Source organism: Sminthopsis crassicaudata, chromosome 5 (assembly GCF_048593235.1).
Source record: "Sminthopsis crassicaudata isolate SCR6 chromosome 5, ASM4859323v1, whole genome shotgun sequence".
Classification (NCBI taxonomy): Eukaryota; Metazoa; Chordata; class Mammalia; order Dasyuromorphia; family Dasyuridae; genus Sminthopsis; species Sminthopsis crassicaudata.
The window spans coordinates 250,856,103-250,884,033 of NC_133621.1; the positions used below are offsets into that span (position 1 = coordinate 250,856,103).

General features: G+C 33.1%; 1 protein-coding gene across 13 annotated transcripts in view; it reads right to left on the minus strand.

Moving 5' to 3' along the window:
* Positions 1-27,931, minus strand: part of OSBPL8 (oxysterol binding protein like 8) — a 236,004-nt gene that overhangs the window by 103,548 nt on the left and 104,525 nt on the right. For 8 of the 13 annotated variants that reach the window (XM_074270816.1, XM_074270809.1, XM_074270811.1 and 5 more), the window contains 2 exons: positions 25,266-25,302; positions 20,942-21,079 (listed from right to left, as the gene is read on the minus strand). The exons of 1 other annotated variant lie outside the window; for it this stretch is intronic. In XM_074270816.1, coding sequence (XP_074126917.1) covers positions 20,942-21,032 — 91 coding nt within the window. In that variant the 5' untranslated portion in view covers positions 21,033-21,079; positions 25,266-25,302. Of the gene's footprint in view, positions 1-2,309; positions 6,685-20,941; positions 21,080-25,265; positions 25,303-27,931 lie in introns of all 13 variants that reach the window. 4 more of the 13 variants (XM_074270813.1, XM_074270812.1, XM_074270814.1 and 1 more) reach the window with 3 other exon arrangements.

A 27,931-nucleotide genomic window follows, 5' to 3' on the forward strand; every position in this document is an offset into this window, starting at 1 on the left:
TAAGTTGGTACTTAACAATTCCTAGTTCACATCTTTAAAAGGAGTTTACACCACCTTTAAAAGGAGCAAGTTCATTGGTTGAAGGAGTTCCCACAAGCCCCTGGGAGTACTCAAAAGCCCATTCTCTGGGAGGATAAAAGAGGCAACATTGAGTCTGAACACTTTAAAGTCTAAGCACTTTAAAGCGTTTTACATGCATGATACCTCATTTAATCATTTACATTTAATCATTACAATCTATTTGATAAATAAGGAAACTGAGGCTTTGTTAAATTAAGTGGCCAGCCCATTTAATCATGAAACAAACTGTATACTTAAACAAATGTATACTTAACTGTATACTTAAACAAATCTGTATACTTAAAAGATATCATCTTTCCACTTCACCATAACCACAACCACCTCTATTCAAAGGAACTCAAAGGTGACTTTTGGTGATAGTATGAATTAAGATGATTTTTTTTTTTTTTTGAGAAGGGTAAGGGAATGCAGCTTATATTTTCTAAAATTCTTAATTTCACTATTTTTAGTGGATAAAAAAAGCTAAATTTTTTCATTAAGAACAAAATGGAGGGGAAACATTCTACTTTTTTTTTTTTTTCCTTCTACTTCAAGCACCACTGGAAAAAAAAATACTCACTATTCACTTGCTTTTCTATTTAAACCATTTGATACTATAACCTTTACTCAAGAAATACCAATATTCCCCCCCCCCCCAAAGTAAACCTTCAAAATGTTGTGAAGCTTTGTACTGTGATTATACTCACGTCATCTGGCTTTTCATCCATTACTTATAAAAATCTCTTGGTCATACCTAGGCACGGTATGCCCAAAAGACTAGGCAAAAAGGTGCTGATGCAGAATACTAAGGAAAAAATTCATTTTAATTATACTTCACATTCTGTGTGATTGCTATAGTTACATTTTTTTTTTTTAATTTTTATAACTCTCATTCACATTACATAGAGGCATAGCATGAAGGTCAAGAAGATCAGCTTTTTTTTCCAAGCTTGCCTTGGGAAAAAGGATAAGAGAAAGGGAAACATCCATGGAACCAAGCATTGTTTATATAAGCCATTAAACTATCTTGAGAAATTAAAAAATACTGAAATTTTCAAGATAACGTCTAAGGTTAAGAGAAAAATTGTTTTGTTTTAGTATGTTTACATGAGTAAAAAGGCACATATAAGTTCACTGGGACATATGGTGGTCCTAAAGACAGAAAAGTAAATCAACAAATGTACTACATGACCTAGATGCTGAGGACAGATTATTTTACTTGTCTAAAGTTCCCTGTAATACTCATGTTCAGCTTTGAAGTTCTATATTCTTTCTTAAGCCTATGAAGCAAACTCACAATTTGAAAATAATCATCTATACATAAATTATATGAGATTTTCACTACCTTAAAATAATCATTAGGTATATGTCTAGATACATGTATATGTCAGCATGTCTCAAGAATATCATATAAGCTTAGAGTCAAAACACAATAAACAACTTGTATTTTAAACAAAAAGGGTAAAATTGATAAATACTAAAATTTTTGTAACTAATTTTCAGATGAATATTAAAGCAAATATGTATCAATTCAATTACTGGCAGTATATTAAAAAAAAAATTATGATTCTAAATTTAAACATTAAACGCAAAAACCAAAACAGTTGTAACTACTTCTTAAACAATGACCAATTTGTCTCAAATCAATGTTAATCATATTACATGTACCTTGAAATATTTTTTAAACCCTCATTCTAAAAATATTAGTTTCTTAACTAAGAGGTACCCATCCTACTTTTCAGTGTAGTCATGTATGAACAATTTCAAAGCTTAAATTTATGATGACAGCAATCTTCACTGTAACTGAAACTCAGATATTATTTAAAGACAGTATTGAACATGAGTTTTATTATAGTTGTAATACAATTGAATTTATGAATCAGATATAATTCCTCTGCAAAAAGCTTGGATGGATTTGGTACAATTTTAGAATTAGAAGTGTCTCTCTAATCCAGAGAATGTTTTCATTTTACCAGACAAGGGCCATTATATTTACATGTATTTAAAGCAAAAACATACTATTTTTAAAACTCAAGACTTCTGATACACTGAATTCAAAGTTTTAAACCTCTTTTGACAAATTTCACAGATGATAAAGATATAAATAAAGAAAGCTCCATCTCTGTTTCTGAAATAGAATCCTTCATTGCACTAAAAACAAAAGCTATTAAAAAGGCCAAAAGACTTGGCTTATTTAAGTATCAAGAATCTGCCTAATAAGACAAAAATTCAAGATAAAACTAACAAACCTGGCAATGCAGGGGAAAGTTCATTGTATCCTCCAAATGAAGCATTCCGGACAAGTTTTCGGCCATCAATTCGTGGAGGAAATACAAGAGGCGAAACCCCAGTACAGGAAGAAAACCTACGTCGTTGTGGACTCTCCTCTTTCATGGCTTAGAAGCTCTGTTTAAGGTATATGCTCACAGTGAAAGCTAGTTAGAACAGCAGGGTAGCAATGGCAGCCTTTTCCTTTACATTCTAGTATAGTACAAACAAAGGACAAATACACAATAACAAAGGAGAAGGACCAGAAGACTGTCAAATCAGCAATAAACAAAGACAAGAATAGAGAGATGGATGGAAAAAGGAATTAAGCCGTGCTGCTGCTCCCCCCCAAATTAATTGATAAACGGGAAAGACTTCTCCTTCCATTTCACATTTGATCACAATTTTGACTGAACAGCTGCTTGCTGCCTTAGAAACATAAAACAATAGTCTTAATTAGGATTCAGAATGCAGTGATGAAATCAATTTCTCTTCTCATTTTAAGACCTGAAAAGTCCCTTCCCCCCTTACCCACATTTCCTTATTTTCTCCCTATAAAGCTCTGCACACTTCAGAAATATAAAAACAGAAAATGACTTGTATTTAACAGATATTTCTAAAGGATATCTAGTTCAGCTTTTGTTTCAGTCATAATTAAAAATTTATAAGGAAAGCTATTCTGTCAAGTACGCTATTCCAAAGACATCATCAGCAAAAGCAGTAAACATTGTTTCAGCATTAACAGAGCTAAAAATATGAATGACAATGTGGTGCAAATGAATCAACTAGAGATTAAAATGATCTTGTAATAAGATTGCACTCCTTAAGAAAGGTTTCCCAGAAACAGATTTAACTTTACACTAATGTCATTTTTTCTTAAAAAACAGAAGGTGCAAAGGTTAGAAAAAACTCCAGCCTTCCATACCTTGTCCCAAGTCTAAAAAGGGATTTCACTAGTATTAAGAATGCAGATAAAGAAACCAGCAGGGGGGGGCCCTGCCCCTGGGCCCCGACAAAAGAATTTGGGGGTGATATCCATCATAGCAACTGCAGCTCAGTCAGCAGTACACTCAGCAGTGGCTGAAGGGCAGACATAAAAGCCTTCATTTTTAAAGACGCCCAAGATAAAACTATCATTTCCACTTTTTGCAGCCACTTCTGCCTGTGTCAAATCTTTTTCACCTTCCCAGGTTAGCATAGTAGAAAATCTAACTCTTCCACCATCCACTCTAGGCATTTCTGTAGGCACAGGGGATACTGCATTTAAAGATTACATTATTCACCCCATCCTCTGGGACCCTAAAGAAATTTTGAACTCTCCAGTATTTGTGATAAAAAAGAAATCAGGAAAGTGGAGAATGTTAACAGATCTTAGGAAAATTAATGATCAAATGGAGACAATGGGTTCTTTACAATCCGGACTCCCATCTCCAAATAGGATTTCTTCATACTGGTCAGTATTGGTCATAGATATGCAGGATTGTTTTTACTCTCTACCTGTTTATGCCAAGGACAGACCGAGATATGCTTTTTCTGTTCCCACTCCTAATTTTACAGCTCCTAATGAAAGGTATCAATGGACAGTTTTGCCACAGGACATAAAAAATAGTCCCACATTATGTCAATGCATATTACAGAAGTTATTAAGTCTATTTGGACAAAATATCCAGGTTCTATAATAATCTTTTATATGGATGATATTCTTGGTGCTGCCCCAACATCCTCAACTACTTAGGACATGCTACAACACACAACTGGAGCTTTAGAAGCAGTACGATTATATATTGCTCCTGACAAAATACAGAAAACTACTACTGTTAACTATTTAGGTTTCAAGGTATCCCCGGAATTCATTTCACCTCAGAAGGTAGAAATAAGAACAGACCGATTGATTACTTTTAATGACTTTCAAAAGGTCTTGGGCAATATCCATGGTTCCATCTGAGATTACCATTAACTAAAGCCTTTATATGATTTGTTCCCAGGGGATCCAGCTTTAAATTCTTTCAGTTTATTCACTCCAGCAGCTAAAGCTGCTTTGGAGCAAGTTGTAAATGCTCTTCACTCAATGTCTCATCATTATGATCCAGCCCTTCCAGTTATTTCTTCCTACACCCAAGTATCCTACTCAATCAAAATGATTAAGAAGGGGGAGGGAAACTGTTCCCTTTACTGAAGTTGTGTTCCCTTTAAAAGGCACCTCTTTGAAGTGTTGTTAATTCCATTTGGAGATCTGGGCTGGATACTGATAAGCATCTAAGCCTAGGAACCTTGGCTTCCAGAAAGACTTCTTTAAAAAGGGCAGTTTCTGGACTCACTCTTGGCACAGGGTCAAAAGCAGGACTTGCTCTGTCAAGGAACCACTCTCTCCTTGGCATAGGCACCTCTGAGGATCTTCTGCCCACTGTGAAAACATTCTCTTTTCAGCATTATCTCCTCTTTATCTTTCTCATCTATTTTCCTAATAGGACCATGCAAGGCATTCTCAGCACCAGATTCCATTTCCCTAATTAAAGTCAGTCTCTTAGTAAACTGGTTTCTATCCAACAATAAACTTTCATTCTGCAATTAATAATTCGGGATAAATGAATTCTTTCATTTTAAATCTACAGCTGACCAAAAGGGGATTTTAACAACTCTCTTATTGTCACTAACCTCATCACTAACAGGAATTGAGGGGATACAAACCTCATCAATTCTATTTTACAATGTTTTTTGTTTTTTTTTTCCAATTCAACCTAACAAAGTGAAATTAACTTATGCTTCTTCAGCAGGCCCTCTCTTACAAACAGCAAATAAGCAATTTCATGTTTAGCTTTACTTCCAGATGTTATTGCAACTATGTATACTAACAATCAATTGGAGACTCTCCTTTCACAGGACCCTGAATGGCAAGTGCTTCTTGCCTATGCTATTCGGTTCATGCCATCATCTCATTCAAAAATTCCAATCATATCCACTATTTCTTACTGGCTTTTGATTGTTCCAAGAATAACAAGTCTCTCTCTCGTCACAGGCTATTCACGCGTATACAGATGCTACAAAGAACTTTTATAAATCTTCCTTATTTCTCCCTGATTTGTCTCAATCTTTTGTGTATAACACACCTTTTATTTCTATACAGGGTAATGAACTTTTTGCAGTTCTTCAGCCATTAAACTGTCTTTGGTCCTCTCAAAATTATCTCTGGCAGTTTGTATGTAGTAAATGCTGTTAGGCAATTAGAGACAGCTATCCTCCATAGAGGTTCCAATGATGTATTTCAATTGTTTTCAGACCTTCGAGCCTTAATATGCTCCAGGACCTCACCATTCTATATCGTTCATATTTGCTGTCATGCAAATCTACTTGGCCAAATGGCTGAATCAAATGCCATTGCACTCTCTTCCCCTAGGTACTCTCCAAGAAGCTCAGCTTACACATGCGCATTTACATCTCTCAGCAAAATCCTTTGCAGATTGTTCCACATTAAGAGAGAGCAAACTAGACAAATACTGAAAAGCTGTCCTGCTTGACTGCCCTTTTCTTCACCCACTCACTCTCCCTCTTTTAAATTTCATGGTCGTTTCCCTAATGATCTCTGACAAACTGATGTTACTCATATTTCAATGTTTGGTTACCTTCATTATGTCCATGTTTTCATAGATACGAATTTGTCATTTACATATGTCTCAGCCCATTCCACAGAGAACACATCAGCTCTTAAAAATTCTCTCCTCACATTCACAACCTTAGGTGTTCTGGCTTCTCTAAAAACAGACAATGGCCCTGCATATGCTGTTTCTGCTTTTCAAGCATTTTGTGCTTCCTTTAGTATTTATCATCTCATATAACCCCCAGAGTCAAGCTATTATTGAACACTGCTACCAAGACATCAAAGCCTATCTCCTTAAACAGAAAGGGGGAGTCAATGACCATGTGCAATCACTTTCTCCAGCAGCACAATTAGCACAGGTTTTATTCACTTTGAACTTTTTAACTCTTGACTTAAATACTATTTCTCGCAAAAAGAATTTTTCTCCATCCACGGCAGCAAGCACTCAAGAGTGATTATTATGACCAGTCCCCACCATTAGCTTCACAAGTCATGTGGAAAGATCTGATCACAAGGCTGTGGCATGGTTCAGCCACAGTGGAAAGTTGGGAGAAGGGTTCTGTTCTTTCTTCTCATTACAGATTCTGGAGACAAGATAACTGTACCCTGGCAAGTTTTACAGCCAGAGCAAAGTAAAGCAGTACCTGAGAAGCCACCATGAAGATGTTGCTGTGCTTCATCGTTCTTCTAACATCAGAGCATGGATCCATGGAACTCCGCTGGGCATTATAGGATGCACCTCCATGGTTTTCATTGGTGACCTGGTAAGATCCACTTGTTCCCTTAGGATGGATGACAGTTCTGAAGCCACCCAAACTATGGACATAGTAATACCTCTCACTGTAAAACATGCCTCATGAGAATGTTATGTTACATTTTAATTATACTGGTGTGTCAGCTCACCCACCCACCCCATTTGTTTCAACTGGGGCACGGGTCCTGGAATCCAGAAAGAAAAAGTATCATTGTTATCATCTGGAAATGTACATGTAAATAATAGATTCTTTTCTCTAGATATTATTCTTCCTGCAGCTCAACATGTTCAATCCAACATACCTGTTCTTGGTCCCAAGCTTCCTTTTTGTTACAATGAAACTGATATTATGAGTCCTAAGTTTCCTATTTTAAAATTCCCTCCTTTAGCACATTGCAGTACCAATCAGTTCATAGTCCCATAAGTTTACCTCAAATAACTTTTTGGTAATCAGACTTCAAGGACCTTTTCCCACTTTTGTTACACCAGTCTTTCATGGTCCTTCAGGAATTGAACACTCTTCTTCATGGATGTTATTGTTCACCCTAGCACCAGCTATTAATGTTTTATATCTCTCACTTTTTAAGCACAATGCTAAAACTGCTATTGTAAAACCACTGCCTCTTGTAGTGTGTACCACACCTGATTATGCCTTTTTACTTGGTCCTTCACAATTTCATTATGATCCCAAATATTAATAGACAAGGATTATGAAATGTAATTTGTATGGATTGTATGATTTTGCAATGCTTATCTTATGGAATGTATACTAAAGATCAAACTTTGTGGCCTGAAAAGCAAATTCACATCTATATAGTAACACATACTCCATTTGCTATATTGCCTGTAGTTCCTCCTCAATGATATGATTCTCCTGCCCAAAAAACAAGCGATGTATTTCATGTATTGTTTTAGGTGTTATGCTTCTAGCATCTCTTATTACTTCTGCAACCTCTATTGCTATTTGATTATAGATTTCATCCTTTGTGTGTTACTGCTGTAAAAGTTAATGCATCTAACTATTGGAATCAATTAAGAGCTCATTTGTTTGGTGTGTTTCAGACTTCTAAAATAGGTGTTAATATGGCAACCTTTGCAAAAATCATTCAGGATATGAACTGAGCTTTTTAAAATCAATCTGACCCTAAAATCATTGCTGATAAAATTTGTAAATTATTCCAGCCAGCCTTGTCATTTTGGCAATGTGTCCTAACTCCTTTTCCCTATCATCACCATCCTGTTCATATTTACACTCTGCTGCCCGATGCCCTGGCTCTGTTGAGCTTGCATAAGCAAACAGTGCTTATGAATCACTGGATATATTTGCAAAAACAAAACAAAACAAAACAAAAAACAAAACAAAAAACAAAACTAAAAGGGGGAATTTGTAACCTCGTAGGTAATCACACCTGCCTTGGTGATGTATAATCAATCACCTGCCTAGTCTGTATATAGCTTGCCATTTCCAAGCTGTACTTCCCCAGGCATTCTGGCCTGCTCAATCTGCACTCAGTTTGTAGTAATTTGTGTCATTCTGACCTGGCACAAACCCCCATTCATTGGCCAGCAGAGGCCAGGAAACTTCAGGAGTACTGAGTTCTCAAGAGAATAGAATTTGCAGGATATGATAAGACACCTGCACAAAAAGGAGGAGAGACAGTTTGTCTGAGAATGCTAAAGTTTCTCCTTGAACTCAACTTTCTCAAAGTCCCTTCATATACTGATTTATCTACTTTTTGTTTTCATTTGTGTTTCCTTAGCAACATTGTGGTTAGAAAGCATTAAAGGGTACTATTAATGATAATAAAGTTCTCAAATCTCTATCTACTCTCTCTTCCAGAGAGAACTTCACATTTTTAAGAATACCAGTGTCTGTCTGTTTTTCTTTTTTTTCTTTTTTCCCTGAGGCTGGGGTTAAGTGACTTGCCCAGGGTCACACAGCTAGAAAGTGTTAAGTGTCTGAGACCAAATTTGAACTCAGCTCCTCCTGAATTCAAGGCTGGTGCTCTATCCACTGCATCACCTAGCTGCCCCCTTATAATCTTTTCATGGGTTATGCATTCCATACTCCCTTCAATTGGAGAATGGCTTATAAATTGTGAAATATGACTGTAATAGAATTATGAGCTAATTAGTTATAGAAAAACATAGAAAGACTGGGACCAGTGAAAGAGGTTACCCACCTCCAGAGAAAGAACTTATAAACAGAAGCAGGTACAATATACTTTTACATATGTGTATAAATGGGTAGTATCAACATAGTTTTTTTAAAAAAGATAAACAGTCTAAAATGGCAATTCATGGTTTTATATTGAATCCAACTATGTTCTGATTTGTACATGGAAATTTTTTTCTCATTTTGGTATTTAAATGTAAAATGGTTAATTTTTTTAAAAGGAAAAAAAAATGATATTTAAAAAAAAAAAAAAAAAAAAAAAAAACTCTGTTTCCCAAAGACAACCCAAAAAAGGGAAAAGGACCAACATATGCAACAAATGTTTAAAGTAGATCTATTTGTAGGATAAAGAATTGGAAAATGAATGGATGTCCATCAATTGAGGAATAGCTAAGTTATGGCATAGGAAAGTTGTAGAGAACTCTGGAGAAGTATACTTGAAACAAGGTGTTAACTCAGAGGAATTGATGAGATAATGGTTCTCTACTTTACGTAGTACTTAGCATGGTGATATAATGATTCTCTAAATTCACACGTAATCATTATGCTGTAATGATGCAATTATAATAAGGTATATAAGAACCAACAAGAACTGGAAGATAGACATTCCACCATCCTGGTGGCTCTCCTGCCTCCTGCATTCCTCCACTAAGACCAAGGCCCATATGAAGGTCCCACAGAAAGGTAGCCCTGCTCTAGACGAAGGAGACAGACTATGAAGGAGATAAGGAAGATTTTGGACTTTTTATTCCTGACTATTCTTGTGGTGATTACTCTGCTGAAATCAAGGCCCATTCAGAGGACTTCCAGAGAGCTAACCAGAACATTATAGAAAGTGATGGAATATTATTGTTCCATAAGAAATGATGAATAGGCAGATTTCAGAAAAACCTGGAAAGACTTACATGAACTGATGCTGACTGGAGCAAGTAAAACCAGGAAAACATCATATACAGCAAGAAAACTGTGTGACGATCAACTGATAGACTTAGCTCTTCTCAGCAATTCAGTGATTCAAGGCAATTCCAATTAACTTTAGATAGAAAATGCCGTTCACATTCAGAAAAAAAACAAATCACAGGGTAAAACAGAAACTAAAAGAATCCCACAGTCACTTTCTGACAGAAAATCTAGAAAAATCACAAACAAAAACAACAAAAAAAAAACTTCCACATCAAGGATACTGAAATAGCCTAAGTACCAAAGAATCAGTCAAGATGACACAAAATTAAATTGCAATTAGTATAAATTATAAGAAAATCTTATGATATTGCAAAATAAAAACTATAAAGATTTAGAACAAAGAAACAATTTATTTTGCAAAGGTGAATATAATCTTCTAGAGACTTATAAGGGACTAAAGGGATTTATACAAAATAGAGAATCCTAGAAAAAAAGGTATAGTTGGATAGAATTACTAAAATGCAAACAGAAACAAGAAAAACATTCAAATGAGCAATCTGAGCAATAAGAAGGGGCCAAATGCTTGTATTTCAAAAATGAAGAAAAGACAAATGTCTCTTCAAAATGTCACTTGGCTTTTCAGACAACAAAGGGAATATATAAACTGCAAGGATTTACTTTACCACAGAAACAGAGATTATTTACTATAACTCATAATTATATGAAAATATAATTTTTACTCAAAAAATATACTAGTAATTTTTAAAATTTAAGACTTCTTCCCTTATAGATTTTAAACATTTTTTGAACATCCTTTTATACTTTTAGGAAAAAATTTCTGATTTAAGATTCTGATTTCTTCTTACTCACAAAATGTGATGAAATATTTGGAAAAAAGTAGGATATTTTAAAGATCCTAACTCCACAATTTTCTAAATCTAACAGGTAGATTTACCACAAAATAAATAAATAAATAAATAAATAAAGTAAAATAAAATAAAATTTTACAATGTGCATCAATAACAAAATCACATTTTCATTTTTTCCATTTCTACACTTTACCAAGACATTTAATGTTGTTGAAAGTCTAAACAACTAATAAGCAGATATTCAGCTTTCTTTCTGGATCAACCATAGCATAACATTTTCAGAAAAAAAAGGAGTTAGAAGGGCCACATGTCAACTTCCTCATTTTACAGATGAGAAATTGGATACCATTTAATGAATTTTCCAAGGTCACAGTGTCAAGAGATCAGTATCTTACTTTTAATATGAGTATTATGCATGAAAGCAAATGAAAAAAAAAAATGGCCATTTCTACCCTTCCCAATCTAGTATTTTAAAATTATTTTAATATATTACAATATGCAGCTAGATAACCAAGTAGTAAAGCACTAGACTTACAATCAGGACAATTCAATTCCAATCCAGTTTCAGAAACTAACTAGATGTGTGACAATGAACAACTCTTTTAGCTTCAATTTTTTCAGCTCTAAAATGGGCTTTATAATAGCACCTATCTAATAGGGCTGTTGTAAACAGTAAACGTAAAGTACTTTATACTCCTTTTCCCATTCCTTCTTAACTGTCAATACCTTCCCTCTGGTGATTATTTTCAAATTGTTCTGTATTTAATTTAGTTATATTATCTCTCCCATTAGACTATGAGCTCTTAAAAAGCAGGGTCTGTCTTTCACTGCTTTTTATATCTAAAAATATGCTAAAGCACTGAGCATATAGTAGATGCTTCTTAAACATTTACTGAATGGCAAATCTTAAAAGAACTATCTTAATATTAGATATCATCATCATCATCATTACTAGCACTCCCACCACCTCACGGGACTAAAATGTACCCCTCTTTTTGCCAATGGAAAGTTTCCTAAATGCCTGTCCCTTATATCAGATATTCATATATTCTCTCCCTCTCTGTCAATTGGGGTTAAATGACTTGCCCAGGTTCACACAGCTAGTAAATGTTAAGTGTGTGAGGCCAGATTTGAACTCACATCCTGAGTTCAGGGCTAGTGTCCACTGTGCCACTTAGCTGCCCCCCCCAATCAGATTCTGAATGAAATCCTGAATACACAAAACAAAACCCCAAAATTCCTTAATCTCAAGCAGCTTATATTCTCAGTGCCTCTCCTCTAATTCAGGTCCTGATCAGTTTTTCATTTGTACTAAAATAGCCCTTCTAAGAGAGACTGTTGCTTCTAAACCAAACTACAAATACCACAGCCATTCTAATCTTCTTTGTGCACAGGTTTAGTCACAAAACTATATAGCTTCAAACTAATCCTGCTCATTTTCTAACATCTCGCTGGGGCCTCCAAAATGTAATGCCGGAGAAACTGGGCAAGGCAGAGATTAGAGAATATTCAACACAGAATTTATTAAATGGAGATATTTACTGGGACCAATGGATCCATGGTGGGTCTGAGACTATGGTCTCAAAGAATCCAGCCCTGAATATCAGATATTCTAATGATGTCTAAAATGGATAAAGGCCTTTATCCCATCAAACATTAAGAGGGAATGACTATAGCCTAAGGTCTAAGATATAAGACCTTTGTCCTAACATTAAGAGGGAATGGTTATAATCTGAGGCAGAGTAATTGAATAGGAAAATTAGAGAAACTGGGTCAAGACATTAAAAGAGAACTGTGGCACAATATTCCCTTTCTACTGTTTAATTGTTAGTTCTCCTAGGAAATATGCCCTTTCCCTTGTTAATTGTTAAAAACCCCTTTCCTATATGTTCTCCCAAATCTTTTTCATATTTACCACTCCTGTTATCTAATTTAATCTCTTTATTTTCTGTAACCTGTTATGGGCCAGAACTTGAAAGAAGGTGCTAAGTCAGTATAATTGATAGAGACAATAGTTATTTAATTTAGCATGTTGCTTAACAATTCTCTAGTTCAGTACATGTATTTAGTTCTATAAGATTCACGCCTTTGATGAGAGACCATATAAGCTTGGACAAACTCAGTCAGAATCATAACTAGGGAAGACCAGAGAAGTGGTGGCAGGCTGTCTTCCTTCGCTTCTCCACTGAAACCAAGATCCAGAAGGCCTCCAGAAAAACTAGCTGAGCCCCAAGTGAAGGAGACAATAAAGGATTTGGACTTAACACCTGGCTGCATTTGGGGGTGATTACTGAACTAAAATGAAGGCTGCCCTCCAGAGACCCCAAGAAAACCTTAACAGAAAATATTGCATTTTAAAGAGAATATTAACCTTTTCAGATTAAATAAATGTATCTTTTGACAAAGAAAAAAATCCTTTCGAGTCATCACATGTGAACCACTATCAAATTTCATCATTTGGTGTGACTATACTAATCTCATCATTTGATGCAAATTGCTCATTTCAGTCTCATCACTTTTCAGCAATTTACAATTACAGAGTTAATTATAACATATCAACACATTCTCTGATCTGATCTAACAATACTGTACTACAATACTATAATATAATTAACACATAAGCTTACATATGATATGCACAAATAAAAGAGAAAACCCAGGTTTCTAGTACAATCTAGCACTGAGAAGAATTTAAAAATCATTTAAGTATCAAACCCAGAGTAGTAAGAAAATTAAAATACAAAGATGGTAAATTTATGGAGCAACTACTATTATCAAGTTTTAAAATAAATAAAACTTTACAAAGAAAACCATTCTCTATTTCTGGCATGACAGGCTAAGTAAACAAGTCTATTAGTACCTTTTAAAGAAATGTACAAATTAAGAAGATAAGCTTTGCTCCAAAATAAAAATTCATACAAAAAGTTTCTTCCATCTACTCCCATCTCTTTGAGATGAGATAGAGAATAATGGAAGATACTTAGGTTCAAGTATATTCAAGTCTCATTGATGTATTATAATCATGCATCATCAATATAACAATTCTAAAACACAATTTTTTTTATTCTTACAGTTATTTGGAAGAGATCTGAAAGTTCCATATTATCAGAACTAAATATGATCGATAAAAATGCTTTTCATAGCAAACGGAACAAATAAAAACAAACAATTTTCAAGCATATCAAAAATATTCAACTAAATAATACTCAAAGGAAAAAAGGTAATTATTCTTCTGTGCTTTTAAATACCCCCCCAACACACACCCCTACCTTACAGATATAAGTACCCGAAGTAGAGTACTAACTAAACTACCATATGGATTTGAAGAAAGGACCCCGAAACTCCTTGAAGGAGAAAATCTCTTTCAACTCTGCCTCAGTGAGAGATCCACCCCAGGGAATCAGATAAAATGGTTTATCTAGGTGGCTTTAAGACTTACAATCTTGTTACTGCTTTGCACCATATACTACACATTTAAAAACGTGTCCTATTTAGCAAGTTACTTCTTTTAGCAAAGATTTAAAAAGATTTGACACCTTTCCCCTACCTGGAAATATTCATTTTCTCTTCTTGAGTATTATAACTAACTACTGAGTACACAATTTGTATCTAGTACAATATATTTTCTGAGGGCATGGGCTTTTGTTCTAATAAGTATTGAGCAAAATGTCACATATAGACTTTAATAAATATGTACAGAATTGGAATGAATTTTATTCTGTGGACTCTGAGAATGTGTGGAATGTCCCTCCTGTTTAGGAAGCATATACTTCTTTCAAGAGGTGGAAGGATTGGGGTTTTGTTTTTTTTTTTGGAGGAAAGGGGAGTGTTGTCCTTTTTACTAGAAATAACAAGAGGAAAAGGGAGTGGGGGGAGAGAAATAAGGAAATCCATTTGCATCAAGCTTCTGAATTGATAAATTACTGTTTTTCATGGTCCTGTGATCTTGGTCTTTTAAAAAATAAATTACCATTCATTACTATTCTTGTTCACTTGACTATAATCAAAATTCTAACTGCTTGAACAACTAAATTTTATTTAAACTACTACTTTCAGAAATTCCCTGACCAAAAAGCCTTAGAGATAATCACCTTTTGTAAACAATGGGAGTTGCTTTGTTGGCTTTTGTCATGCACTCAGTGAACTTGTTTTTTGCTCTTACTTAAAAGGGCTTTTCTAATTGTATACCTATCATGTACCATTTCCATGATATATCTGCTTTTCATACTGTTACTCTGTATTTTATTTGGTATTTTTATGGATTTTATTTTATACTGTTACTCTGTATTTTATTTTATTATTGTTGTTGTTTTATTGGTAACACAGATAAGATATCTCATTTCAATAATGTGGGCCTTGTCTACATATGCCTTATCTTTACCAATTAAGACTTATGCTCATTAAAACTGAGATTATACTTAACACTTCCTAGCAGTGTGACCCTGGGCAAGTCACTTAACCCTAGCCTCAGGGAAAAAAAAAAAACAGATTATAATTATTCCTGCAGTTATATCAAAGGTAGCAAGTTATGGTTGTTTTTACTACTGTTTCTTAAATTTTGTTACGTAATCTTTTGCTGTTCAATAAGCATTTTCAAAGTTAAAGAAATGAACTAATAAGGAATTTAAAAATTAAAAGAAATGTGACTTTTAAAAAGTAATTTTAAAAAATGTTAGTACATTAAAAATTCAAACTATAAAAAGAAACCCTTAAAATATATTTTAACATTTTTTTTGTGTGTGAAAGGAAGGGAACTTTAAATATAAATGTCAAATTTCAATTTATCATACACACACATAAAAACAAATGCTAAATCTCTTAGGGAATTAAAATAAAGGAATATTATTATTCACAACTCTTAATTTTTAAACAAGCCAATCTAATTGACCTCACCTGTATCTTACCTAAGACAGAAGAATTGCTTCCGTTCATGGAGAAAACTGATTTCTCTTCTTGGTTTTGTCTAAATCAAAACTAATGAAAGTGCTCTGTATTTTCTACTTGTGTTTTAGAAACAGTGTTTAACGTTGTCACTCTAGGGATTTGGCATAACACCTTCAGATTTATAGGCTTTTGTTTCAACGGCAGATAACTTTAATTTTGCAATTATTGTTTCTACTTTGTGTGCAGATCCCAAACACAACCTTTTTACAGATTCCTCTTGCCAAGAGAATCAATAAATATCACTGGATGGAGGGCAAAATGTGAGTCAAGAAACACAAAAATGTTTTTATGTAGATATGAAGAAAAGCACCTGAGATGACACCCGAGTACTCTTTAAAAACAAATGTAGGATCACATTATTGAGTTGTGATAAAAGGATAAAAACAATTATTTTGTGGTATCTTATTACCTATCTATGCACACACCCCATATACACCCCTCCAAAAAAAGTACAGTACTTAGAAAATTAGCTTACATCCTAAATAAAAGCAATGAACTAAAAATTTCAATAAATAAAAGAAAAATGAAGAGTAGCAGAAGCATTATTTACAATATCTGATGGTATTTTGACAATGATGACAAATATAACTTTGTAAAGAATATTATCTAAGGGCTGAACTATAAATTAATCTAGAGATTCAATCAACAGATCCCTTTATCGCTCTAGTGAAATCTATAAGAGTCCTTCTCAGAATGATTTTTTTTAAATGCATTAAATCAAAAAAGGAAACCAATTATATTGAAATGAGGAAGTATTTTCCTCCACCCATGCATGGATCTCTTAAAATTCACAGACCTTTTAAGGAGGTCTAAATAAATCTCTCAATTCCTGGGGTTGGTCCCTGGTTTTGTATCTAGGGTGGAAGGGAAAGATAAAGGAGAAGTTAATAAGCTATTTCTCTTCTCTTTGTAAAACATTCAAAATATGCTACACTCGTATAACTGAGACATTAAAAAAAAAAAAAATCCAAGTTAAGATTCCAGTAAGTCAAAAAATACTGTATTAGAAATATGTTTAGTTGTTAAAGAATGAGAAAAAGGAATCTATCCAGTAAAAGCAAAATGTGAACATGAAATTGATCTATCCTATATTTCAATCTTTTCCATTGGTTTTATATGTGTGAATTGTTATGGTTAGAAAAAAAAAATGACTGATTAAAATTCCCTCTATAAAATGGCATGATTCAGTTATCTTCAGTAATCTCTCAGGGAAGATATTTTTCTATTGATTCACTATCTCTTATTTATTTTATTTATTAAGCAATCATTATGTGTAAAATATAGTTACGTACATTAAGAGATATAAAGATGAATATGATTTTGTTTGATTCAAATAAGGTTAAAATAGCTTATATTTATAAAGAATTTTAAGATTTGCAAAATTCTTTTCATGTATTCCCATACTTTACAGTACGAAGTGGGTGCTATTATCCCCATTTTACATATGAGCAAATTGAGGCTCAAAGACATCAGGTAATCTGTTCATGGTCATAGAGCCTGAGTAAGTCTGAATTTGACTAAATCATATCATCTTGACTGCAGATTCAATAGTATTCACTATACCAAGCTAGTTTAAGAAAGAAGTTGTTTCCTCCAATTTGGTGGAATACATAAATAACTGTAACAAAAAATATAAATTATCTATACTTACAATAATTTGCATGAAGACATTATATGAGGTTATTACTATACAAAAATGGAACCAAGGAAAGAGGAAGCCAAGGTAAATAACACATCTTAATAACCTTACCTTGAGCGCATCATTTGCTTAATGTTTTTACATTCACCAATTAGATAAACATTAGTGAAGTTTTTATAATTTTATAAATACTGAAATTCACAAATTTCTATAGTATTTAGTTTTTTATTGGATCATGCTGTTCCGTCGCCAATACAGATAAACTACCCTATTTAATATCTGAGGAGGAAAGTAGTATTTCATAGTATTCAACAAGGACATTCTCATTCACTAGTTGCAATTATAGATACATAAATATGTACTACATCCCCATCATCTTTTACTGTCTTTTACTATGAGATGCAAAATATTAATATCTACAACTATGTTACTGTGTGGAAAGGAGGCATACTTCTAAGAATATACAGCACCCACAGTTGACAGTTATTGTATTATCCTTTATAGTTTAAAAAAATTTTATATGATATACATTTTCTGATTTGTTCTGAACCTTTTGAGAATGTTAGTTTATGCTTAACTGCATCCTTCTAAGAGATAGAACATATAAGTAGACAGAACACAAGAATTGGAATCAAGAAATCCAGCCTCAAATATGTAACTGTGTGACTTTGAGTAAGTCACAAACTTTGAGCCTTAGTTTCTTCCTAAAAGCAAACCTGCTTGCTTTGTTAGAAAACACAATGTATTTGGAAAGGATCTGAGTTCAAAATCTGGATCTATCACTTCATTTCTTTGGCCCTCAGACTGCCTGCCAGAAAAAAATGAATTATTATATTTGGCAACAATAATTTTTTAAAAGATGGTATTTATAACAATTTAAAGTTCTATACATAGCACCTTAAAAGACATTAATTAATTCTTATTAAGTTATATTATTAGCTCTGTTTTTTTCAGGGAAACTAGGACTACAAGAAAATAAATGACTTACAGACAATCACAAAGCCTCTGCACCTCAAAAGTCCCATATGTAAATCTGAAAAAGTCTCATATGAGAGCTAGAGGCAGGAATTAACCTAGTTCAAATCAGTACTGAAAACAAATATAAAGATAATTTTATACTTTATGATGTATGTTTTTCTAGCATTCTATTTACCACTTTATTTTATTATTTATTTTGTGGTTTGATTTATCTAGTTCTGAGAGAGCAAGGTTGAGTTCTCTCACTATTATAATTTTACTATTTCTTCTTGCAACTGTCTTTAACTTCTTTAGGAATTTAGATGCTATACCACTTGGTACATATATGTTTTACCTTGAAGAATTATATTCAGTTTTGCTGAGCAGGCTATTCTAGGTTGTAATCCTTGCTCTTTTTTCTACCAAAATATCACACTCTTAAGATGCTAAATTCCAACTATGACTCCATTTGAATTGTTTCTTTCTGGCTACTTGAAGTATTTTCTCTTTGACTTGGGAGCTCTGGAATTTGGCTATGTTCTTGGGAATTTTCATTAGGGGATCTCCTTTCAGGAGGTGATCGGTGGATTCTTTCCATTTCTGTTACCCTCTGGATCTAAAATATATAAGCAACTTTCCTTTAAAATTTATTGAAATATGATGATCATATCTTTCTAGTAATCTAATTCTTAATTTTCTTGCTTTATTTTCCAGGTCAGTTGCTTTTCCTATGAGACATTTCACATTTTTTTCTTTTAATGTTTCTTGATGTTTCATGGAGTCATTAGCTTGCCAATTCTAATTTTTAATTTTTTTTTTTTTTAAAGGCAATTGGGATTAAGTGACTTGCCCATGGTCACACAGCTAGGAAGTGCTAAGTGTCTGTGGCCAAATTTGAACTCGAGTCCTCCTGACTTCAGGGCTGGTGCTCTATCCACTGCACCACCTAGCTGCCCCTCTAATTTTTAAGGAATTATTTTTCTCAGTGAGTTTTTGTACCCTCTTTTCCACATGGAAAATTCTGCTTTTTAAGGACATCTTTTTTTTCAGTAAACTTTTGTGCTTCTTTTACTATTAAGCCAATCATGCTTTTTAGAATATTATTTTATTTAATATTTTTTATGTCTCTTTTTACTAAAGGATTCATTCTATTTTTACAATTTTCTTGCATCATTCATTTCTCTTCTCATTCTTTCCTCTTCCATTCATCACTTTAATTCTTCCAGGAATTCTTGTTTCACTAGGATCTAATTATAATTTTTCTTTTTTAGCTATTTTCATGGTATTGTCTTCTGTGTTTGCATCTTGCTGTGTCCTGCCACTATGATGGTTTTTTTTATATAGTCAAGTTCTTCTTTGTTATTGTTTACTCATTTGAAGTGTATGTTACAGTTCTCATCTAGGGGTGGGTGTCGGCACAGTTCCAAGTCTTAGGTTTCATTATTCTTCTGCTTTCTGATATAGTTCTGAGGATCACGAAGTTCAAGTGCTTCAAGATAATGTATCCCAGGAGAAGTGTGGTCACTGCTTTCTTACTTTGCTATCTGGTCTTTACCCAAGAAGGACTCCTGGTCCTCTATAGCCACAAGTGCTATTTATTCCTTTTGTCCCTAGAAGACCCCATTCCCCTGAAGTTAAAAGCAGTGCTTCTGATCATAACAAGAAAGCCCTTGTGACAGTCTAACTGTGCCCACTCTCAGGAAAGCCTAGAATGTCCCTTTATAGGATAGGAACTCCTGTTCCTACAATACATTTTAAAATGGTAAGTATCTATCAAGCAATAGTTTACCTTTAGTTTTAGGAGTTTAGTTTTTTTAGTACAGTTTTGAAAAAAAGCACAAATGGAGGAAGAAAATATAATAGGCCTTGAAGAAAAGAAACAAGACCAGAAACTATGAAACTATATCTTCACATTTCCCACCCCCAAACATGCTCAATCCCTGTGATGACACTTAAGAATTTTTGTGTGCAAAATTATGATTTCATATATCTACATAGCTTCTGTTAGAAAACTCCCACTACCACTGCAGAGTAACAACCATTCTATAATATATAATCTTAGAAAGCTGGGAGATAGAAATTTATGTGACTTGCCTAAGTCACAAAGTCAGCATGTATGATTGGCTAAAACTGAAGTAAGGTCTTAATATCTCCAAAGCTGACCTTGAATGAACTACTAGATGATGTCTCTCTACAGATAATTAACTTTTCAAATGTCTATTCAATTATTCTTCTATAAAATCATAAAGTAATCATTATAATACCAAATACTTCACTTCTCTTCTGTCCATAGTACTGATTTTGAAAAATACTTCCATCATAAAATTCTAAACAAATGAAAATTTAATTTTTCATTATGAGGCAGAAAATACAAAGTGTCATTTTTAAACAAAGAAAATAAATGAAAACAAAGTGTGATTTTGAGGGATTATCAAAAGTTGACTAGGATTCAAAATTTACTTATTATTTAGGTATGTAGCAGATTCTGAATAGTAACTCTACATATATAAAACTACATATATAAAAGGAGTTCTCAACACAGTGGAAGAGGTTAACATATATTAAAATGAATGCTTCTGAGCCAGAAGAATGTCAGCTTTATAAAATTGGCCAAAAGGCACACAAGTTATTTATGTCAGGGAAAAGAAAGAAAAGATAAAAATTCAAAGATAAAATTCACAGAATTCACTTAAAGAGAAAGCAAAAAATCAAAAAAGTAAAGATGGTCAAAAACAGAAAAACTGCACATTACTGTTTAATAATTAGCAGCTCTCACCCTGACTATGAGTACTTCCTGGACTCAGGGATGGCTGAAGCAAATCTTTGGTTGGAGTTAAGTAGGTTTCTTTTCCCTGTCGCTGACTCATCTTCGCTGAGGTCAGAAGATGTGAATCATCACTGTTTGTTACCAAAGCTAAAGGAAAAAAAAGAAAATCATTGTTTATTATCAAAGTTAGAGAAAAGGAAAAGCAGATAACTTTACAGCAGCATGTTAGTTCCTGTGGTATAGTAGTCCTTTACTTGTTTTTTAACTTCTCTTAAAGATTTACATTGCCATTTTTGGTTTAATATTCTTAAGAGTTTTGACTTGGGGCAGCTAGATGATGCAAGTGAATACAGGTATGGCACTGGAGTCAGGAGGGCCTGAGTTCAAATGTGACCTCAGTTACCTTTTTAAAAGCCTTCCTAGTTGTGTGATCCTGGGCAAGTCATTTAACCCCAATTGCCACACACCCACACCCACACCCACACAAAATAAAAAAATCAAAATCCCATCTTAAAAAAAAAGATTTTGACTACTTAAAAATGAACTGATTATAACACTATAAATGGTTTAAGGGGAAAGAGGATATACAAACAATGTTAGGATATTCAAAAGCTCATCTTAACAGAATTGAGAATTGGTATTGAGTTTGAATAAAGAATTTCAAAACACTGTTAAGTAATAAATATTTAACATTCCATAGAAAAATCACATGACAAGTTGGTGGTAGACAGCAGTTCAAAGAAATAGGTTAATAAATATCACATTTCTAAAAATATAAAAGAGAAATGGAATCAGTTTTTATATTTTAGCCTCATAGGGGATAAGAGGCAAAAAAATCCTAGGATAAATTTTACTTAGATAAGTGTTAGCCCTTATTTAACTGAAAAAATCCAGTTATGAGGACTATTCCATTCTCTAACCACAATGAAAAACTGAGATGTTACTGAATATTTCTCCTTCTGATAATGCCAAAGAGGGCCAAATAGTATAGGAATGGTAGTGCACAGGGCCTAGCTATTCAGAAAATTATCAGAAATCTTATTCTTTAATTACTTCTACTATCTCACCTCTTGTAGAACTTGCCTAGTTAAAAGGGAGAAAACAAAAAGGCACTATAATATTCTCTGAATATGAACCACATAATTATATAGTAAACAAAATGATGTCAGACACCAACATTTTGTTGTGTAATTTATTTATTGCAATTTCAGTTTTGTCATTATTTCAACTTTATACCTGAACTAATAAAATATTCATTAATCATTAAACATTTATTAAGTGTCTGCTAAATGCCAGGTCCTGTGCTAAGTGCTAGAAATACAGAATGAGGTAGAAGTCAGTTCCTGTCTTCAAGGAACTTATAATCTAATGAGAGAGAGAAAAGGCAAATAGAGGATAGACTGGAAAAGTAGGAGGAAGGCTAAAATATGGTGTCCTCTACTGGTTTCCACTAAATATGGAAGTGAACTTCAAAGTAAAATAGAAACCACACAGAGAAATTAAACAGTAATGAAAGTTAGAATATAATATATAATGTGGACCTTTTTTGAGACTAATGAAAGCTCATAGCAATGCATAAGTCTAAAGTGGAATCTAAGACAAAAAAAGATTTTAGGTGATTTTCATAGGCCAGAGGTGTAGAGGGATGAAACTCTAAAAAGGTAAGTGTGAATCAGACAATAGAGCACTTAAGGCTAATTACCTATTGGATGTGAGACAATGGCTCTATATACATATTTAGATGAGATGAGGATGATGCGATGGCTCTCCTCATCACTGGTGCTTACTGAATGTTTGGATGTTGAGATTATCTTAGGCAAGGTTTGGAGGGGTGATAGGGGAGAAGACAGTCACTTGGTGGCAGGACAAGGAGGAGAGAGGCTAAAGACTGGACTCCAGGATCGAGGATACATCTTTGGCAAGCCACACAGGAGCTTGCCTGTGTTCTTTTCTTCTCCCGCTAAAGACCAAAGACTTTGATTTATCCTGACTCTCGCTGACCTTGAGGCCCTCCAGGGAGCTAGCGGGTACTTTACACATAGATAATTCCTAAAGTAAAAATATAGTGAAGCAATGCTGAGTATAGATATCTAGTATCTAGAATAAGATTTTTTTACCTTTTTATTTCATGGAGCCCTCAGGCTGAGTGAAATTTAAGAACCCCTTTTCAGAAGAATGTTTTTAAATACATAAAATACAAAAGAGATTTTATTATACTGAAATACAGGTTCTCCCCCCTAATTTTTTTTTTTTTTAAACCACATAATTCAGATTAAGAATGCCTGTTCTGTAGAGTGGATCTTAATCTCATATGTTCAAAAGTAGGGCCTTTTATATATTAAAACAAATACTTTAAGCAGAAAAGTATGTGAGATATGTACTATACTTTTTCCATTAGTAAAACATGCAAGCTAGGGGGTACCTGTAGTACTTAGAGTCAGGAAGATAAGTTCAAATCTAGCCTTAGACATTCACTAGTTATGAGTCAATTAACTTCTGTGTACCTCAGTTTCTTCATTTGCAAAATGAGTCTAAGATTAACATCTATTTTTTAATGTTTCTATAAGACTAAAATAAGATAGTATCCACAAGGCACTTTGCAAACCTTTAAGTATTATATAATGCTGCTTTGGATGGGAATCGGAATTCTGTTCCTTGCTTATCATATTGCTTATTGTTGGTTAAAAAATTCTATTTATATATTTAAATTTCATATAAAAGTATAAGTACATTTTTTCTATTACCAGAACAAAATTCTAATTCCTTATAGACACATAAAATTTCTAGCTACATCATAATTTGAAAGCATTTCAGGTAGTAACAAAAGTTGAAGTACTAAACTTCAATCTAGATGAATTTGAGGTACAAGCTGTCTGTGGTTTTATCAGACACATCAAACAAATTAAAAGCAACAAGAGACTTAAGTTATTGGGCCTAAAATGGCATAGAATTTCAGAGCTGGAAGGGACTATGTGAGACCTTTGATTCAACTATGAGAAATTAAGTGGATGGTTCCAGCTAGGACACTAAGTTAAGTCATGGTACTGGAATTAGAACTCAGATCTCCTGATACCTACAGGAGCTTTCCAGTATGTCTTGATTTTTTTCCTGCTGTTTAAGCTTTAGAGTTTGGAGATACAAAAGACATAATATTTTATAGTCAATTGAACATTCACATGCAAATATGTAGCTAAAAGTTCAGCAAATTCTGATAACTCATTTTAATTTGGGTAGTATCTCAGCAGAATCTGAAGCAAAGAATCTGGAATCATGAGTCATGATTTCTTTATCTGTTTCTTCAGTTTTACTATAAACTAATTTGGATTTCAACTTTCTCACACTTCAAAATGTCAGAGATGAACTACAAATTCTCTTAAGATTCTTCCCAACTCTAGAAGTCTGTGATAAAATGCTTCATCGGAATAGTATAATCCATAGTTCTGACTATGGAAATTAAAATAAATATTAATTTAAAAACATATGTATTTAATATCTTTCGTGACACAAGTCTCATAGATGGAACTTTACCAAGAAAGATTGGCTCAGCTTGCTGGATTCCACTGTGATAAGAAAAGGGCACTGCCTCAAGTCTCTATTTTGAGCTTCCAGACATTGTTCCTGGAAGTTCAAAAGGTCATAACACATGCAGAATCTAAGCTGGGCAGGAAGCCATAGCTGCTGTTTTGACTAGCTGGCAGGTATCCTTATCTTATCTTCTCCCTTCTATTACTTGTTTCCAAACATGTATGTGCTTATCTTTTCCTATAAAAGTCCATTTTTCTGTGCTGTTTATGTATTCAAATTTTACATAAAGTTGCTAAAGTTAATATTGAGTGCACTGACTTTTTCTTTCATAGAGATAAGCCTCTGCTCTAAAAATAAAAATAAATAAAATCTGCAAATGACTATTGCTGCATTGCTGATTAAGTACTACTGATGGATTCTTAGATAATTTATATCAAAAAACTTCAAAATAAAAAGAGCAGGTTTTAACATTCATATTATCATCTATTTCATCAATTCTGGAGTGTAGAAAGTATATCAATCACTTTTTAGTAACTGCTAACAGTAATCAATTAGTAACCACTAAATGTCAATTCATAAATGAGGTTTAATAAAAGAATTCCGTTCTTTCCAGAACTTCCCCAATGCTGTCCCATAGCAGAACTTCTGATGTTTATGTTAATAAGACATTGGATTAATTAACTGAGAGTAACTATAAAAATTACTCCTTATTTTTGTCTTCAAAGAGTAGTAGAATTCTTACTTGCCTATCACAAACCAATGTTAAAATATTAGTTCCCAAAAGACTATTAAGATTTCATTCACTTACTTGATGGCCCATGGACATCTTTGGCATCACCAACATGCTTTTAGTTTAGTGTAATTGAGCAGCAAACAAATAACAGTCCACACCAGGAAAAAGCAATATGCATCAGGATAGACGCAACAGTGAAAGAAAAGGAAAATAGAAATGATTTTAGTTGTTTTTTTTTAAATTAAGTAGAAAGCACATGCATATCACTTCTAATAATGTTAAATAAAAACTTTTAAGGACTTTTTTCTTGGACGTATCTGTCTCCCCCAAAAGATCATTATATTTTTGGCAGTATTCTCTCATTCATTTATTTATTTAATTATTTTGAGGAAAAATTTACTAAGGAGATAGGGTAATTAAAATGTTTCTCTTTAGAAAAATTGCTAAAAATCTTAAACTAATGGAAATGAAACATATAGAGTTTTAAAAATGTTATGCTGTATTTTTAAAAGCAAATGACAATTGGTAAAATGTTCATTATAGTTAAAGAAATTGACAATTGTTATTAATTTATACACCAGCATTCTTTAAAATGCTTAAGAGTAATAATTCTGATTAATGATTATTTTTTGCATATGACCAAAAACACTACAACTTGAAAATATTACTCTATGTGCCACTTTGGATTACAAGTTTATTTTCAACATTTTACTTTTTTCTGCAAACACAAATTTCACATGGCAACAAAAATAAAATGATATGTCTATTTACTTAAACTTTTTTTTTAATATTCTATCATATGCCATGTATAAAGATCTAGGTAACTTTCGTATAGATTTAAATAGAATTACTGATCTTGAAGAGCCTAATATTTAAAGAAGAGAAAATAAAAGCATAAATAGATGTGGACCATTACTTAACATATTGTATAAAATTTCATTGAAGATTAGTTACCTTCAGGCTATACCAGATATTTAGCTATACCAATATTCCTTTAAAGGTACAAAACAATACATATATTGGATTTAACATATATTTTAACATATTTAACATGTATTGGACTACTAAAAATTACCTATGCAAATGTTTTATAAATAAAAAACTTTAATACTTTTTTTTAAAAAATCAGATAAAAAATTAAAAAAAGGTACAAAACAAAATTCATATTATAGAGTAATATAGAAAAAAGAATCAAGAAAACAAGACAATTATAAGACACAAGTTTATTTTAAAAGCCTTGATGGGAAGTTATGGCTACATCAGCAGAGAGAATGAAGAAAATTTAAGACATTTTTAATTTTTATTAGCTTTTGCCTCTCAGAAAAATGTTTTTACCTCTTATTTCCCAATGTGATGGCTACTTCAAAAAACTTAAAATTATATCCTGCTATATCCTTACAAGTATTTCTTCTAAAATTTTTTATATATTATCATCTACTACATAAATCAATAATTTTAAATTTTAATTTATTTTAATTAATCACTAATCTTTACCAACCGCCAGAGACCATACCCCTGTCTTAAACCTTATTCACCAGATTGGTGCCTGCCTGTCCCAGATTACTATTTCAATAAAACTCCAGCAAAGATTCACTAATCTTTATCCACCTCTCCACAGCCTCCTCAGTAATAAACTTTTCTCACTTCCATAAAAAAAAATTAACATTACAGAGAAATTAACTAAATAGGCCCCATTTACAAGTCCAAATAACTCCTGCTTCAGCCCATTAACTCCCTTTCACATTAGAAGGTATAAGCTCCTGGACAGCAGGGACTACTAGACTTTTTGCATTTGTGTCCCCAGCACAGTACATATAACAGTTATTTAATATTTTTTCTTTTGTATACAAAATAGAACAAAGAAAACTAAGTTGGAAAATGTGATTCTAGATCAAAACACTGGTTAGAGAATTCAGAAGACTCATTCCTATATATAGTAATACTTTTCTAAGGAAGAATGGAGAAAAAGAAGTTATTCCTAGCACCAAAAAGCATACTAAAAAAAGAAAAAAAAATTGACTATACCTTGTTAATGACTGGTTACAAACACACACACACACACACAATCATTGCTTTTTTTATATCAGCTACAATTGGATTCTTTAAAGACTGATATTCCATGTTTTACAGACCAACTGCATGACAAGAAAATGCAAAGGCAGTTTAAAATACTAGCATATTTGTAAAATATATGAGGCAAAAAAAAAAAAATGAACATGAGCAGTACTTCAAAAATAGCAAGAGCAGTTAAGGAAAAATAACCTTACAAAAGAGTTGTCATTAGATCTAGTTTAGTCAGATTATCCAGAAAGAATTCATGACCAGGATAACAACAAGAAATGGGAAATACTAAGTGTCCTTTTTCTCCATTGGCTAGACTGTGAGATTCTTAAAAAGCAAGAACTATTTTATTTCCATGCCTTTGTAAATCCTGATTCAAGGTTCAGCTCAAATGCTGCCTTCAACAAGATAGCTTTCCTGATGGGCCAAGTTGTTAGTCTTACCTTAGGACCCACCACTATATTTTTCTGTATATTCCCAGTATAGCATGTCCCAAAAGTCTTAGTGCAATTTTAAGCTATCAAAGTTTAAAATTTCTTTTAAAATACTTCATAGCATCTTGCACCTAGTGTAGTAGTTATATAAGTACTTCTGACAGAAATCTGACACCATTTTCTCCATTAAAAAACACTAGTTCCATTATTTCTAGTGAATCAAAGATGACATTTCTCAGTAATTAA